This window comes from Carlito syrichta, unplaced genomic scaffold (genome assembly GCF_000164805.1).
Source record: "Carlito syrichta isolate Samal-C Ts95f unplaced genomic scaffold, Tarsius_syrichta-2.0.1 Scaffold302296, whole genome shotgun sequence".
NCBI classification, from domain to species: domain Eukaryota; kingdom Metazoa; phylum Chordata; class Mammalia; order Primates; family Tarsiidae; genus Carlito; species Carlito syrichta.
The window spans coordinates 165,553-178,493 of NW_007246392.1; the positions used below are offsets into that span (position 1 = coordinate 165,553).

Consider the following 12,941-nt stretch of genomic DNA (forward strand, 5'->3'; position numbering starts at 1 on the left):
TTTCGCCTTTTTGCATCTGAGCAAACTGAGGCTCAAATAAGTTAATTGGCATATTGTGGCTATACTTTTTAAGCCAGGGGTTCCAAATTTAGGTCTCTATGAATCCAAAGCCCATACTGTTTTCTCTGTATGCCACTACTTGCTTTTGTATAGTTAGTGATTTTAAAATTATCTGTAGAATTCAAACCATCCTATTTCAGATTGGGTAAGTTAGGCACTGAAAATGAGTTTTTCTGCTTTTTTTCATATTTTTAACTTGACAATATTTTTTTCTCAATGACTCAAAATTAAATAATTATCTTTTCAGAGAACAGAGACGATAATATAAAAAATGGAGTGAGGAAAACAGAAATCACTGTAGGAGCTGTTGCCAAAAATAACGACATGGACACGGATGTTGTCAGACTATCAGACTCTCGGGTACATAAAACTCATACTACTGTAAATTACAAGGAAAACCATCTAGCAGCTTCATCGGTACCAGATCAAAAAATGAATCAACCTGATGCAGAAAAGACAAAAATGCAAGATGCAGCAATTCAGACAACCCCTTCCAGTAACAGTTTTTGTGGGAATCAACAAGATCATTATTTGTCTGACTTTAAAATTAATGAAAGTGTGAAAACTTCAAATAACAAATCAACTAAACATTTATCCTTAAGTTCACAAGATTCTGTAGAAACCTCAAGGGAATTCAGGAGTCAAGACACCCTAATTATACATTCAGAAGAGCGTCTTACCATGAAAGATCCAATTTGTGCACGTAGTGATGATGATCTTTTGCCTTCTGTAGATAGGATTGACAAAAATTCGAATGCTTCTTACCTGAAGAATTATCCATTTTACAGACAGGACTACAACTCCAAGCCAAAACCTTCAAACGAAATCACACGAGAGTATATACCCAAAATCGGAATGACTACTTATAAAATAGTGCCTCCCAAATCCTTGGAAATATCAAAAGACTGGGAATCGGAAACTGTAGGGTATAAAGATGATCAAGAGATATATACTTTAGTAAAAAAGCCCACTGATGAGAATGTGAGAGAAACTGCCATCCAAACAGAAGAGCCTGCCATTTCTGCTGGACCAAAGGAGTCACCACCAGACCTTAAACCTAAGCCTAACTTGAAAACAGAGAATGAGGTGCACAGTGCTGTGAGCTCATCGGATGGTGCCATCGTTAATCCTCTGAGACCTCCCAAAGTGATAAGAGACACTGGCACAGCTCCTTTTGCACCAAATTTGGAAGATATAAACAATATTTTGGAGTCAAAATTTAAATCTCGGGCTTCAAATTCCCAGACAAAACCCAGTTCTTTTTTCTTGCAGATGCAGAAGAGAGCATCTGGCCAGTATGTGACATCTGCTGCAGCCAAGAATGCCCACGCTGCCCCCAGTCCTACTCCAAAAGAATTACCAAATAAGGTGGTAGGAAAGGATATGCTGCCTCCTCCTGAGCAGACTCTTTCTCCCTTAAGTAAAACAGCTCGCTCTGTCTCACAACCCCAAATTCAAAATACGGATGATGACATCGTCAGTCAGAAGCCCACGGAAACCTCTCCTCCTCCCCCCGTAGCACCAAAACCTGGGACTCTTCCCACTAGCCAGGCAGCAGCGCTAAATCTGAAGACTTTGAAAACTTTTGGTGCCCCACGGCCATACTCAAATTCGGGTCCTTCACCATTTGCCCTCGCTGTAGTGAAAAGGTCACAGTCTTTCAGTAAAACACGTACTGAGTCATGCAGTGAAGGGGCATCTGCCCAACCTCCAGCCAACACAGAGGAAGAGAAGACTCATTCTGTAAATAAATGTGTGGACATCCCACAGCCTGAGGTGATTGATAAGGTAAATGTGTAACCTCTTTGAAAAGAAGTATTCAGATTTAACAACATGGTTAACATGGGGGTTTACAAGAATGTCGGTGTATGTGTGTGCTACTTAACTGAATTCACATTAATCTGATATTAAGCTATTGCAAGGAAAAGAGTGGTAATACATAGAATTTGATTATTTACTCTGAGAATTATTGTAATTCATATAATGTGTTCAAGTATTACTGTAAGGTCATCATTATATGGTTGTGTCATTAGCAAATGTTTTAAAGTTTCTTTGCTCTTACAATGATGTACTAGTCTATGGTCCTGACTATTTTCCTGTGTTTTCTCATCTTAATTTATTTTTAACTTTTCTGGATGCTCTGGTCTGCTTATTTTCTTCTCCAATCTTACTGTACTATTAATAAAAATGAATGGTTTTAATGAAATAGAAACATAAATAGTATCAAAGACCAGGAAAAAAAACTAAGCATTTCTCAACTGTGCATTTTCCATCATATACATTTAACCTCAGTTTACCAAACATTATTACATATAAATAGTTTAAATTGAAAACAGTTATACATTTACTTTTCTTAATTCCCTATTTTGTTAATTCAGTGTCAACTTTTTTAACAGTAATGTACATGTTGATCAAAATACCATCTAGCTACTATCTAATTTGAAAATTTACCAAAAAGAAGTGTTGTTGATTTAGTGTTTGATTAACTAAGTGTTGTATTTTGCTAGGTTCAAATAATATCAAAGGAGAGGATGAAACTCACAACATGAAGCACGATAATCTTACAGCAGTTTTAAAGAAATACTTGGTGTACTTTTACTCTGATAGTGTTTAAAGAATGCTTTTATATTTGTGTGACAGTTCCCAGAAGTATTTAATACTACTTTTTCAAACATTCTTAAAGTAAGAGAATATTAACCATATTGCCAAATAAATATTTTTCCATAATTTTAAAGAGCATTTATCTTGAACATTTCTTCTTATATTTTACATTTGTGTTTATTTTGTTGATATAGCATCAGGAAGAGATGTATGATCTAAAAATTAATTATTTGGGAACAAAGCCTGTGTTTTTTCTTAGAATAGAATACTATTTCTAAACAGTGGAAGCTTGATTTAGATAATACAGTTTTTGAGGCATTGCCTGAGCCCTGTGGAGCTCATTTTTTGTAAAGATATTTGGCAGTTTGAAAAAGACATTTTTAAGATTACTTGATAACATATGCCAGTTAATTCAGTTACTAAATATTCTTTCCTAAGACGCTTGACTAAATTTTGATTCTTCAATTTGGAAGTTTCTAATTTTTAATTTTAGTTTCATGGGAAGAATAAAATATGGTCAACATTTAGTCTTTGTGACTTCCAGAAACTATTAAGTATAGCATAATAATTAGTATTCCTTTATTACAAGGTATATTAGATTCAACCAATATGAAATTGCCAATATTTGACTGTTTTGTACATTTACAAAAAGTAACTTCACAGCCTAATATGTTGGTACCATAAAAATGCCTCATTTTTTAGTATTTGAAATTTTTTTATTATTAATTTGACTTTTCTAGTCAACTTCATGTATTTGACTCAAGCACAGTAAAATTATCACTGTATTTATGAAACAAGGAGAGGTATCATTTTCCTTTCTTAGCGTCTTGAGTTCAAGAGAAGAAAAACAATGCCCTCATCTTCCAACTTAGCTGTGGCAGCAGAGATAATTCAGTGGGTGAGGTGATAGAGCTGTGTCTGAAACACCAGTGTGGTAAATGATGATTCTTAAAGAACTACTGATGATGAAAACATTTTGCAAAAATGGCCCATTCTTCTCTTGGTATTCGTATAAATATTTCACATTTATTTTTGTAGGAAAATAACTCTGCACGTAATGAAGAGAATTCCCAAATACTGACTCCAACTGTCTGTCCATCATTCACCCTTCAGAGACAAAATTCTTTAACATTCCAAAGCTCTGACCCAGAACAGATTCGACAGAGTTTGCTGACTGCAATCCGTTCTGGAGAGGCTGCTGCCAAATTGAAAAGGGTAAGTTTTCTTCATCAGATGGCTGGCAGTGGGTTTATTTTCAACATTGTCAAACTAATACTTAGGGGAAAAAATTTTTCTAGCATTTAAATCTAAATAGGGATCCAGAAGTTACTCTTTTATGTAAGGAGTCATTTTTGAAGTGTAAGCTGAAACAGTCCAGAGCCTTACACATATTTAAAAATATGTCAGGTTTGTTTTCCACAACATCAGCCAGGTGCAGAACTTGCGTTTTGTTCATTCTTACATAACCATATAGAGAAAGTGCCCCAGACTCTTATTTTAAGTAATTATATTAGCACCACAATAAAGATTCTTCCTATTCCAGAAAGGTTAGATGGGTGACAGGAACCTGCAAGTTTTTAGCCATATCTTCTGCGGTGTATAAAGTTACTACCATATGTGGTATATAAGGAAGAGTTTCATAAATTAAACCAAGGAAAGTGGAGAAACTCTAGAGAATTTATAGGAGAACCCATGTAGAATTTCGTCTTGGTAATGTCCTTCTAAAGTTGTCTAGTTTCTTCTTACCAAGGTGTAGGAAAGCATCAGGTGAGGAGATAAAGTTTCTTCTCAGGGTAAATACCTAACAAATATCTCTGGGAATTCATTGCAGGAGAATTTCCTCCCTGGTTTCCCTTCATCCACTGAGAGAATATGGGAAGCTTTGAGCAAGACATCATCAGTTAGACTCCCCAAAGGGAGTCATCTCCCTACATCTCTGTCGTCTTCTCCTCTTAGTTCTCTTAGAAACACCTCAACAACTAAGACAATGAAAGTACTTGTTATTCCACTGACTCCCTAGGCATTTCATTTTGTGAATTCCTTCTCAGATCATTTTAAAAGCCATTTAGAGAAGAGGAAAAGGTTTGTTGACCAAAACATTGAGAGAAATTAAATTTGTAAAGGAACAGGCATGCTACAAAGATAGAAAAAAATGAGTAAAGGCTTTCTGGGCCTTTCAACCACATCAACATTGGCCAGACTGCTTAAGCCAGTTTCCTCAATGTGTTTGTGTATAGCTGTGAATGACAGCCATTCCTTCCCAGAGGACTTGGCACTGTCATCTAGACAAACATGGAGACAAGGCATAATACTGGGTGCTGTCAGGAGTGGAGGAAACAGGAAGAAATAATTCAGGGGATTAAGTTTAAATTTTTTTTAGGTTATTTGTAGAGTCTGGTTTTAGGTACCAGGCAGCATAAAAATTTGGTAAAGAATATTGAAACTGATATTTCACAGGTCATGACAAATTTATATTTTTGGAAGGAATATATGCCTACATTTATAAATTACACATCTTCACTTATGAAAATTTTTGTTTCTGATCTTGTAAATTAAGGATGAGTTTCAAAACCAGTCATCGCTGTTTTCTCAGTTCAATAACTTTGACAAGCATTTTTTAAAAAGCATGTAAGTACCAAAACTTGTATTAAATATTGAAAATTCCAAAATGAATAACATGAAATCTCTGCCTTCTGTGCATTCCCAGCCTGGTCCTGAGAAACAGTAGTGTATCAAGTCATGGGAGAACCAAGTAACTACACAGGTACTGATTGCCATGCCTTTGTACTAAGTCAGCGAAGTCAGTTTCAATGAACTAATTGCAGAAACTGTGCTTTAAGTTTGAAATGGCTTTTAGACCAACAGAATTGTATAGGTCAGCAGCTATGAACTTGCTGTGCTCTGGAACTGGACCAGGCAGATTTTTTCACACAGAAAACTCTATTGCTTCCAGAATGAGCTGGATATGAGTCAACACAGACACTATGCACTAAGTGGTGATCCTATACTTGTTTCCTGTATAAAACTCATTATTTTAGATTCTATTGAATCTAAAATTTTATCTCTTTCCATAGGAGGTTATCGATAGCTATGAGTATATGCAGTGCCAGCTCTTAAGTTTCTTTAATGAAAATTCTATCCATAATCCATTTCATTTCACTAACAATGGATATAGAATCTAGTAAAGTTCACAGTATCCACACTTCATGACCAGCATTTTGCCCTTCTAATTTTTCTAACAAATTGTGTTCTTATGTGCCAAGACTCACATATAAGAATGTTCATGGAATGTTATTTGTAAAATCCCCAAATATAACCTTACTATTCAGTTAGTAGAATAAATGATATATTCAATTAGTGGACTATCATATAGCAATAAAATGAACAAAGTGCAGTGAAACTCAACAACATGAACAGAAACACACAAAAATGTGTAAAATTTGACAGCATACAAAACTAATTTTTATTATTTAGTGATACATACTCATGTGACTTTTTTTTTTTAAATCAAGGAAGTAATTATAAAGTTTATACAGAAAAGAAGGGGTTGTTGAGGGCCTATTGAGATAGGAAAGGCACACAATTTAAGGGGGATAAAAAAACTAAGTAATAAAAATAAATGTTATTTTAGTGTGATAAAAATATTAAAATTAGTAAAAAAATTCTATGTTGAAGAAAATATAAACATCTTTAAATAAAGGTAAGATATGTGGGGGTTGGAGCTGAGTGGTGGGTTGTATGCATGTCTGCCTGCTTTCATTGAGCTCTACTTTTCTGTACACATATTCTATTTCAAAAAAACTACAAAAGATGGTGAAAATGGATACAAGCAGGCTCCTAATTTCTTGTGATCTTTGCTTGAATTCCATGTTTCTGTCCTTTACTGAAGATTTATCCTAGTATCTTTTAAATTCTGACATTTCTTTTATAGAACAGCAATTATATTGCCAAATAAAATTTCCAGTGATTTTTGACAGTAGGTTTAGATTGTTCATCAGAAAGTTGGCTCTGTGTTTGTCTGTATCTTGGCACCCAAATGTTCAATTTAACTTCAGGTACCAACCTGCCTTATGACTCTGGTTCATACCCGAGCAATTAACCTTCATTATAATGGCTGGTTCATATTAGAACAATTATCTAGTTGATTGCTCTAGTGTAAATGTAGTAACGAACATGCCTTATTTTTTAGGTTTCTGAAGCATTTTTCCATACCTTACCCCCTTTGCACTCCTACGTGGTCACAGAAATTAGTCTTGTCTTCCTATAAAGCACTGATAAATCTAGCTCATATTTTATAAATTGTTTGATATTAAGACATATATGAATCAGCAAATTATTAATAGAGAATAAGGCAGATTAATCCATTACCATTGGCCTATGTTGACACAAGAACGGCTCTGGCTATTTTCAACCATTCATGGTGACTAAATTACTAAAAGTCAAGTTATTATACTATGATAAATAGAATATAGGTTTTTAAAAATAAGATCTGAAGATACTCTAATGAACAGTATTTGGCACTATATGTCAATATTTTCTCAGAATGTAAAATTTATCTTTGGCTCGAGAAGCCTGGAAGGAAGGGAACAACTGAATAAGTCATCCAGAATCTTGCTAGCTTTTTTGTTTATTTAACTGATCTGCTTGTTTTTTTTTTTCATATTTCCTTTATCTTAATTTGAATAACCAAAGGGTTTTCATGTTGGCAGCAGTTTCTATGTTTTTAAAGTAAAAGTAAACCATAGAAATTTTCATAGTTAATGTTCCTTATAGAAATAAAAAAGCTGTATGAAATTGCTAAAAATTAGTTAAACTTCAAGTGTAGACAGTTGACTAGTAGATATTCACATTAGTAAGTTCTTAAATGTTAATATTTTTTAAAGCATCTGTATTAAAAGTATGATATGTTCCTTGGTCAAAAATTCAAGCAATACTTTTTTTGCTTTATAAATGTTTGTAAAAAGTAACCATATTCCATTCAAGAAATATTCATTGAGCACTACATTGTGCCAGGCATTAAAATATACATTGATATAAACTGGTTATAAAGTGGCATGGATAAGATCTTTGACCTTAGAATTTATAGAATAGTATTCTAATGATGTTTTCTGATGTTTAAATATTTAGCAAACAAGGATTTAAATATCAAAGCAAATCCTATTTTTCTGCAAAAGTAACCACTTTTGATAGATGGCTATGTAACCTTCTAGATCACTTTTGAAGTATATAAACATATTTAATTTACAAAAATGGAATTCTCTCAAATCATTCATATATTTGAAGTTTTCCATGTTATTACATATATATGTACACTATTCTTTTTAAGATTGCATAGTATTTGACTATATGAATGTAATATAGCTTTATAGCTTATGCTCCTTATCGGTGAATGTTTAACTGGATTCTCTATTTAAGAGAGGACCCTAAACAACCAGAATTCATTTATTAAAATATTGTGTATTTATTCTTACATGTGTAAACTTCGGTCACTTCAAAGCACTGTTCATTTAATGCAATACACCTATTGAGACACGCTGATCAAAGCAGTTTTGAACTTGTCAATTTTGATGCCTTTTTGTGCTTCTGCTGTTGTTTTTTTTTCCCACCTCTTCCACATAGGCAAAACTTTTCCCTTTGAGGACTTTTTTCATCCTGGGTAACAAAAAAAGTTACTCAGAGCAAGATTGGTGAATAAGGAGAATGGAGCACACGGTGGAGGGGGTTATGTTGTTTTTGGTTTAAAACTCCTGAACACTCAGTGGAGCATGGGCAAGTGTGCTTGTGAATCACTCATTATGAAATGGGCAACACATTGAAAGAATCTCCAAAAAAAAAAAAAATTCACTGGAGCTGAACGCAGCCTCTCACAACAATGCTGACTGGTACACTGATGCTGTTGGGTTCCTAGAACACTTACCTTGTGGGGGGAGCCTGTACTACAAAAGGCCTATCCTCCAAAAGATAGTTCCAGATTTTGGGGGGTGTCCTTCGTATGATACTACAATGAGCTACTTTTACTTGGAGACATTAGGGCTATCAGGATTTATTTTTTAATGTCTAAAACAAATTTTCTCTTTTGCGTTACAAATAATTATGAGAACCAAAATTTTGGCAAGAATTACAAAAAAGATTATTCTATACACAGAGACTTTAGGGACCAAGGTGACACAATGAAAAGTCATTTGTAGGCTATTGGAAAGAAATTCCACATGAATACTAAACAGGATGCAGATGTATTTTCTCTTCTGCTGGTGGCAGTTCTTCTTATTCACCATTTTTTTCAGGTGTGAAATGTCAACCACTCTACTCCATCCAGGATTCATTCAACAGTCAAAAGCAAACATTAGTTTAGATGACCAGTCTTAATTTATTAAAGACAAGAGAGAAAGCACAAGAAACCAAGTCCAAATGAAATTTGCCAATTTCATTTTCCTTTTACTAATTTCCTCTGTTGGTAGGCAGAAACTGGCCATTTGTACTTTAGTTCTCTTCTTGTCAGAAGATGATAGTGTTTGGTCATGAATCTAAATTAGTCAAATTATAATCTAGAGATAAACTTTCTTAAAATATCTGTTTTATATTTTATGATTGATATTTCAAAATATAAATTTTTACTATTCAAAATCTAGATAGTCTTTCTTTACAATCTTCTATAGCTGGAGTTTCAAGCTATTTAGGAAATTCTGGTTTTAGTGTTTTTGTTTACTTACTGTTTGCAAATAGAGACTTTCCTTAGAATTCTGGAACTTAGATGTTTACTTACTGAAAAAAAAAAACACAGCAAACCTCCTTTTCATTCTGCAATTGTTTTGTTCTAACAGTCATAAGACTTGATTTTTCTTTTTTCTTTTTATTATGTTTTATGGAGACAGGGTCTCTCTTTGTCACCCAGGCTGGAGTGCAGTGGCTTGATCATAACTCACTGCAGCCTTGAACGCCTAGGCTCAAGTGATCCCCCTGCCTCAGCCTCCCAAGTAGCTGGGACTACCTGCCCCATGCCACCACACCTGGCTAATTTTTAAGAAATCTTTTGTAGCGATGAAGTCTTGCTATGTTGCCCAGGCTGGTGTAGAACTCCTGGCCTCAAGTGATGTTCCCACCTCAGTCTTCCAAAGTGCTGGGATTACAGGCCTGAGCTACCACTCCCAGCCTGATTTGACTTTTGTTTTTAGCCCTTTATGCAAAAGCATTTTAAAAACCAAGGTCTATTTGATTTGTTTTGTTTTGAATAAATAGAGGACACTAGGAGGGGAACTTCAAGTTAATATATGCCATCAATACAAAACTTGTAAAATACATTGCTTTGAGGAATTAAATTTATTTCTTCTATTTTTCTCCAAGGCACTTTTGGGGAACCAGAAATTATTCTAGCTAAAAATGCTCTTTAACAGCTTGGCCTATAGTCTGTTTGTGCTCTTGTCCTTCGTGTTGATTTGGTAATTTTGTAAAGACTAAGATGTGTTAATGGATTATTTAGCTTGTTTGTTGTGGCAATAACAACTCTCTTGTTTTTAATTTTATGGTAGAGTGAACATTTTTTTCCTTGATTATGTGTAATATATTGAATAATAAATACTAAATGTTAGTGTTTACAATTAATCAGAAGTTAAAATGTGGCAATTGTTGAAAATTGAAAATTAGACAGCAGTTCCATTTTAAATTGATGGGTGCAAAGTGTGTTTGTATCTCTTAGGTTACCATTCCATCAAATACATTATCTGTGAATGGAAGGTCAAGACTCAGCCATTCTGTGTCCCCTGATGCCCAGGACGGCCGTTAATTGTTGCCCCGCCATGCTGCCCTTCACTTCCACTTCACTGACCAACTTCATTCCAGCGGAAAATGTTGACAAATGTATATTCAGATGTACACTAATATATTATCTGGTAAAATATAAGAATCTGTGCTATGGCTTTTATTGCCAGGAGGAGAATTAGCAGAATTTATAACTTATAATAATTTTTTAAATCTTTTTTTGCCTTAAGAGCTGCATATGCTGCTTTAGAACTTTAAAAGAAGGTGTATATGACATTTGTTTTTTTCAAATGAGAAATAATCACTTTTTATTGATTTCACTTAACACATTCTCTGCAATGGTGACTTAGACAAAAGTATAAATTAAGAGTCAAAGACATATTTGTATGACACATGAATAGTTAAACATTGTCTGACATTTGCTGCCTCAGTGCTATAGTTTAATTGGAAACATAAGTTATATTAATTATGTCTAATTTTGTGCTGAAGAGAACTAGTGATATCAAAAAAAGTCTATTCAGTTCAATGATTATTTTCATGACGAATCACTTAGTGTGAAAGACTTATCTTGTGCATTCTTTCTGTAATTGCAAATCATCATCAAATTCATGGGAAGTTCATAGTATTTTAATATTTCATTAACATGGGACTCTTGGTTTTTTTAATCTGTAGAACTTAAATTGCACAAGAAAACTTAAGTATATTCTGTATATAATTATGACATTGTCACACAGATATTACACATTTTATATGCCAGAAGCCTTAAAAATCTTTCTGTGAAAACGTTGATATATTGTGACAGTTATTTCACATTTGTTATGTAGAGAGGAATAGAGGTTAGTTTATGTCCATATTGGAAAACTTTAAAGACTACTTGGAAGTTCCAAAAATCCTGATTTTATTTCAAGTAAATGATAAAATAGGCATTATATAGTTCAGAGGCTAATATTCTAAATAATAATATATATTTACATTAAAGCTAAAACTGTTAAGCAAAATAATGCCTAATTTGTTGGCTTACAGCTATTCTGGGGTCTAGGACTTGTTGGTATTCTGTTTCTACTTTAATAATTTAATTACTTATTCTAAAAGTTTTGTTCAAACAAGCTGATATTAAATTTATTTTCACTAAAACTACTGGGATATCTGCATCTTTGAAAAATATGTTGATCTTTTTTCTGTTTAATAAAAGTCAGTTGTATATTTGGGGTGTTTTTCTTAAAAATGTAGTTGGTGTCAGCATATTTGTATCTGTCACCTGATACATGAATTTCTTCAGCCAGTGAACAAACAAGTAATAGTAAGACCTCTCATATATCAGGGCTCCCTAATGTACACTAAAGCCCTGGTATTCCAACTCCAAAGCCCATGGCCTGAACATGTAAAATGCTTAATATAGTTCCTAATACAAGGGTATTTTGTTTTATTTTATTTCTGAGTAGGAGTCTCACTCCGTTGCCCAGGCTAGAGTACGATGGCATGCTCACAGTCACCACAGCCTCAACCTGCTGGACTCAGGCGATCCTTCCACCTCAGCCTTCCAAGTAGCTGGAACTACGGGCACGCACAAGAATACCCAGCTAATTTTTGACTTATTGCAGAGACAAGGGCTCACCTCTGCCTCCCAAGTAGCTGGAACTACATGTGTGCCACCATGCCTGACTAATTTTTCTTGATTCTATTGTAGAGACGAGGTCTCTTCAAGTTGCCCAGGCTGGTCTCAAACCTCTGGGCTCAGGCAGTCCTCTCACCTAGGGCTCCCAAAGTGCTAGGATTACAGGTGTGAGCCATTGCACCCAGCCAAGACATATCTTTTAAAAACAGTATTTTAAAACTTAATATATCCAGTATTTTCAGACCTCAGCATATGAAAAATTGTTTAAGACACAATGGCACTATCATAAAAGATGGATGCAATACATTTAAATACATTAAAATTGAGATCTTAATGTACATTAAGTTCTATAAAAGTTAAAAGATGAATCACACAGATTTTTCAGTATATAGGAAAGATTTAATTTATGAAAACATAAAAATTTCTATAACTTACAAAAAGATTACTCAGAAATATGATCCCACTATTCTTACAAGAGAAAATTCAAAAGTTCAAGTATATGGAAATAATACTCTTCACTGATAATCAGGGAACTACAAGTAACACTAGAGCTACCACATCAAATTAGGAAAAATGTAAGTTTCAAGATGGCAAGTGTTATCAAGAACATGAAGCAGTGAGTGGGAACTCTTTTGCTGTTGGTGGGAAAATAAACTGGCACAACCAGCAATTTTGCAGTATCTAGTAAAATTAGAGATCTCTTACATGTTACTCCAAAGAAGTACTTATGCACATGTATAAGGATACATCTACAAAAATGTTCATGGCAGCCTTGTGTATAACAACAGAAAGGGACTCCAGCCAGTGCTCAACGATGGTAATACATGTATTTATATGATAGATTTCTATGCAACAGTCAACATGAACAAGCTAGAGTTGTGTGTGAGCATTACTACGTTTCAAAAATAAG

General features: G+C 34.1%; 1 protein-coding gene across 1 annotated transcript in view; it reads left to right on the plus strand.

The window, feature by feature from the left end:
- COBLL1 (cordon-bleu WH2 repeat protein like 1) overlaps nt 1-11,622 on the plus strand; it is a 70,849-nt gene extending 59,227 nt beyond the window's left edge. The window contains 3 exon segments of the mRNA XM_021711437.1: nt 278-1,848; nt 3,700-3,876; nt 10,355-11,622. Of these exon segments, the coding sequence (XP_021567112.1) occupies nt 278-1,848; nt 3,700-3,876; nt 10,355-10,441 (1,835 nt within the window). The 3' untranslated portion in view covers nt 10,442-11,622.
- Nucleotides 11,623-12,941: the final 1,319 nt, after the last annotated feature.